General features: G+C 37.9%; 2 protein-coding genes across 2 annotated transcripts; one reads left to right on the forward strand and one right to left on the reverse strand.

Moving 5' to 3' along the window:
* Positions 1-2,502: 2,502 nt before the first annotated feature.
* On the reverse strand, positions 2,503-3,558 carry LOC106873235 (histone H2B, gonadal). Its single transcript, XM_014920505.2, has one exon. The coding sequence runs from the start codon at positions 3,541-3,543 to the stop codon at positions 3,064-3,066; it is 480 nt and encodes a 159-aa protein (XP_014775991.1). The 5' UTR covers positions 3,544-3,558; the 3' UTR covers positions 2,503-3,063.
* Positions 3,559-3,685: 127 nt separating this feature from the next.
* Positions 3,686-4,317, forward strand: LOC106873226 (histone H2A). Its single transcript, XM_014920482.2, has one exon. The coding sequence runs from the start codon at positions 3,707-3,709 to the stop codon at positions 4,082-4,084; it is 378 nt and encodes a 125-aa protein (XP_014775968.1). The 5' UTR covers positions 3,686-3,706; the 3' UTR covers positions 4,085-4,317.
* The last annotated feature ends 744 nt before the right edge of the window (positions 4,318-5,061 follow it).

The following is a 5,061-nucleotide window of genomic DNA, read 5'->3' on the forward strand; positions in this document are numbered from 1 at the left end:
ATATATATATATATATATATATATATATATATAATTATATGTATTTATTTTATCCTAATAAATAATTCGGATAGAATAAATGGGTTAATAGAAACCAAGGTAGCAAAGATCACAAAATAACTATGGTGTAATTCCTGTTAGTGAGGCAGAAACTCCTTGATATTTTGGGTATTTGAGTATATATAAAAATTTAAGGAATGGAGTAAACGCATGGTATAACTGCATACTTTATTCCGACATATGTTTCGAAGAATTACAATTTATTCGATCCATAGCTTGGAAGTTTGTTCTCCAGTTATTCACTGGGTGTCAACCATTATTTTCAGTAATGTATTAAATAGGATCGAATAAATTGTAATTCTTCGAAACATATGTCGGAATAAAGTATGCAGTTATACCATGCGTTTACTCCATTCCTTAAATTTTTATATACACACACACACACACACACGTGTGTGTGTATTCTAGAAGGCAAAAGGATGTGAAATAATGAGGAAGTTGAAAGTACATGACTTCAATTAGTGTGTTGAAATATTGCATCATATAACAAGAATGGCCAAAATTGGAAAACATCAATCACTGGGGTGAAAAAAAAAGCACTTGTGATGGTACCTCTTAAAAAGTACTGATGACAATGTAACGTGAAAGGGACTGGTGATAGTGCCACATGAAAAGCACCGGTGGTGGTGCCACATGAAAAGCTGCCATACAAAAAGCACCCAGTGCACTCTGGAGTGGTCGGTGTTGGAAAGGCATCCTGCTGTTGGGACCAAGCCAAAACAGACTATGGAACTTAATGTGGACCCTAGCCTTGCCAGTCCCTGTCAAACCATCCAACCCATGCCAGCATAGAAAACAGACGTGATGATCAATGTGTTAGCTTGGAAGTTTGTTCTCCAGTTATTCACTGGGTGTCAACCATTATTTTCAGTAATGTATTAAATGTTGCCATTAGTTTATATTTGGATAAAACATTTCAAAATTTCTCAGAGGCAATAAATGAATGCATGAATGGATGGATGCGAGAGAAAGACCCCCCCCCCCTAGTCTGTGTTTGGATATCTCTCTAGAAAGAAATACTGAAATGACATCATCGCAAAGCTCCAGATCTCACGTTTTGGATTATTTGGCTTTGAAGGTGAGAGAAGCTATTATTGAAGTTTCAGCATAAGAATTGCCGAGAGCCAGTCTAGCATAACAATTTGTCAGTGGTGGTCATACTTGCTTGAGTTGACAGCCACCATAGGTATGTGTGAGTGAATAAGGTTAAAAAGTGTTTAATAAATTAGAATAATTCCTGAAATCCTGCTCGAATTAACGTTTAAAACACTAAAATAATTGGCAACACTCCTATTTAAGTCATCTATCTCTTATTACATGAAAAATAAAGCACTTGTGTGCTAGCTTGACCAATTATGATTTTTAAGGGGAAATAGCTGATGGAAGTCAGGTAAATTAATGAATTTGTTCTATTCCCTACAATGACACTTATCTTCCGTGTTATACCATCAAGCCTTTCCTAACATCAATCTTTACTTTTCCAAGCAAAGTAGTATTTCCTGGAAGCCAGGCCATTTTTTGTAAATTTGTACAATGGTGACATTCATCTGCAACCATCACGCAGCCACTTTGGTAATTTCCTACTTTAACGTTGTAAATTTTGAAAATTTTATTGTATGCGTTAAGGAACGATATCAGTCGTAAATATTTTGATATCTTTTTATATAATCTTTGAATCGTAGGATGGTATAACTACAGGGTTTTACCCCGTAGGATAATTAAAATGCGTAGCAATTTTACTTAGTTAATGCAACCTACATTTTATATATATTTTTTAATTTAATTTTAATGGTGCAAATAATCAATTTACAAGGTTAAAATAAGACTTAGTTTTTAACCGGATTTTCCAGGTTTCTTTGTCATTCCTGTGCCACATGTGGGCGGATGTAAAGAATATGGACCGCATCACCCTTTCGTCTTTTGTTTTTTTTCATTTTACAGAATCCCCTCATTTTCGAGTACGGAGATTCTAACTGCAAAAAAAAAATCTTAATTCCCCGCACCCCAAAAAATTCAATTTTCACTTTTTTTCAGAAATCTTTTTGCGAAATACGTAGAAAAATAATCTCCGTATTTTCCTACGCATTCGCAAAAAAAAGAAAATTCTGAGAAAATTGAAGAATTGGGGGGGGGGGGTTAAACTTTTAAAAGCCGTTTTGTTTTGCAGAATTAGAATCTCCGTACTCGAAAGGGGGTGCGGTCCACCCCACATGTGTATATGTACATAATTTCAGAGTGGCCCAAAAAGTAGGTAGACACGTTAGAATTTAAAAGAAAAATGAAACCACAATACAAGTCTCAGTATAAAATAAAATAAAAAATAGTACCAAACAGGTTTAAAGAATGTTGTAATGAAATTAATCATACTAAAATAAATTGTAGTGTGTACCTACTTTTGCGGTACCCTGTAAGCGGACGGGTATGAAGGAAATTAAGGCGGACTTTGGGAATCAGAATTTCTCCGTTTTAGCATCCAACATTTGGTGCCCCAGAAAAGAGTATTTTTTAATGAGATTTTAATACAAACTGTTCAGATGCAGATTACAATTATATCGGAAATTTGGTGAGACACCGCCATGTAGACATGCATTTGTAGAATTAAAATTATCCGTTTTGCTCATCAACAAAGGTCGGGATAAATTATATACAATACGTAAAATGTCTGTAAGTGAGGTTGAAGGAGGGGAACTGAGCGACGATTCTGCATCACACCATTATCCAAATGTTTTTTTTTCGTTTTTGATCTTAAAACATACGGAGTCCATCTCAGCAGGACTTGAATGTTTATGGGGAGGAGAAACGTTAGTCTAGCAAACGAAGAGTGAAGCATCCACAACGAGGAGACAATAAAATCCAAATTCGCCTTAAATGTTATGATGGGTGTGAGCATATTTTTTTTTTTAATCTAAAGCGCATATCAATAGATTGAAATTACTATCAGTAGAAAATGGATGGTCCTGAAAAGGACCGGTTATTCTTCGATGGACAGAGTCCGTTGTTGATTTACTTGCTGCTGGTGTATTTCGTGACAGCCTTGGTACCCTCAGACACCGCATGCTTGGCCAACTCGCCAGGGAGTAGTAGACGGACAGCAGTTTGTACCTCACGGCTACTAATGGTTGATCGTTTGTTGTAGTGAGCCAAACGGCTAGCTTCAGAAGCTATTCTTTCGAACAGATCGTTGACGAAACTGTTCATAATGGACATAGCTTTGCTGGAGATACCAGTATCCGGATGGACTTGCTTCATCACTTTGTAGATGTAGATTGAGTAGCTTTCCTTCCTTCTCTTCTTGCGCTTCTTATCACCAGCAGGACGAGAGGCTTTAGCCTTAGAAGCTTTCTTGGCTCCTTTCGAAGCGGTTGCTGGTGCTGGTGGCATAATGAAAATAGCGAGCAAATGAACAGCGCGACAGATATTCGATTTGCAGCTGAAAGTAGGCTCACAGCAGCTTCTTGTTGAAGATGCGTACTCGATTTTCATTGGTTAAATTTAACAAATGGCCAAACCACGTGATAAAAGCCCGCGCATTTTCACTTCTATTTCGGCTGACTGCTGGAGCCTACTAGAATAGTATTTAAACCCGAAAAGCATGAAATATATTGCATTTGCTGTTTAACACTTTGATCTGCTATTTTCTACAATTATGTCTGGACGTGGTAAAGGAGGTAAAGTGAAAGGGAAGAGCAAGACTCGTTCGTCTCGTGCTGGACTGCAGTTCCCTGTCGGCCGTATCCACCGTCTTCTCCGTAAGGGGAACTATGCCCAACGTGTTGGTGCCGGAGCTCCAGTATACCTGGCTGCTGTAATGGAATATTTGGCTGCCGAAGTGTTGGAATTGGCAGGAAATGCTGCCAGAGACAACAAGAAATCCAGAATTATTCCCCGTCACTTACAGTTGGCCATCCGTAATGACGAAGAGTTGAACAAATTTTTGTCAGGAGTCACCATTGCCCAAGGTGGTGTTCTTCCTAACATTCAGGCTGTTCTTCTCCCCAAGAAGACCCACAAGCCTTCAAAGTAAAGGTCATTTTGTGGAGGCGTTCAGTTTGCCAAACGGCCCTTTTCAGGGCCCCTACATTATATACGTAGTCTTTTAGCCGATTATCTGCACTTGCGATTTTTATGAAATTTTTAGTCAGTTGCAGTATTTTCCACGATACCGAAATTTCCTAGGAGACTTTTTTTTTTTTTTTGTCTGAGGGTATAGAATAAGAATTTGTAAAATAGGAATTGGGGTTAGTAAATCAGCCATATATTGTGGGCCCCACCCCGATTTATTCTAAATAGAGATAAGCAGTCTGTCAGTGTAGGCTCTGATTATATCGGGATTTGGAAATATTCAAAACGAGGAAGCTCCTAGGTCTGACATCGTGTTGTACACTATGACTCGCTGCTCCCGAAGGATTTTTCACATCATCAGTTAAAGGGAATACTGCGGAACAAATTGCCGCAGTTTTTTAACGAGTTGAGAGCGTTCTACCCGCCCACTGAAGTTAGGTTTCACTAACTTTGAGTCAAATAACTTGATGTTCTTGGAACTCACGTACATATCTTTACATGCATTCACTCAAAGCCCAGCATAAAAATTTAACCCGCAAAAACACAATTATTAAATAATTGAACACAGAAAATACGCTTAATTATTTTACCACAGTTAGGAAATTATCCCACTCGCTTCTAACCCATTACACTGTTCTTGACTCGTAAAGCTTGCAATAAAAATTTTAATTACACAAGTTATTAGGTATGACCACTCAACTTGCTAGAAATAGCAGCCGGTCAATATAAAAACCTTCACCCGGGAACAAAAAAGAAATAAACCAGCCTAAGTTAACAAGTGTATGGGGGGAAAAATGCACGCTGACGACCCTAGAGGTGGGGAGGGACTTTCGGAAAATTCACAAGATCCGATTTTTCCGTCATAACTTCGGGTAAAATGGATATATATTAATTTTTTTTTTTTTTTTATACGGAATCACACGGTTTTGGTTATGGAGG

The sequence above is a fragment of the Octopus bimaculoides genome, chromosome 12 (assembly GCF_001194135.2).
Source record: "Octopus bimaculoides isolate UCB-OBI-ISO-001 chromosome 12, ASM119413v2, whole genome shotgun sequence".
Taxonomy (NCBI): Eukaryota; Metazoa; Mollusca; class Cephalopoda; order Octopoda; family Octopodidae; genus Octopus; species Octopus bimaculoides.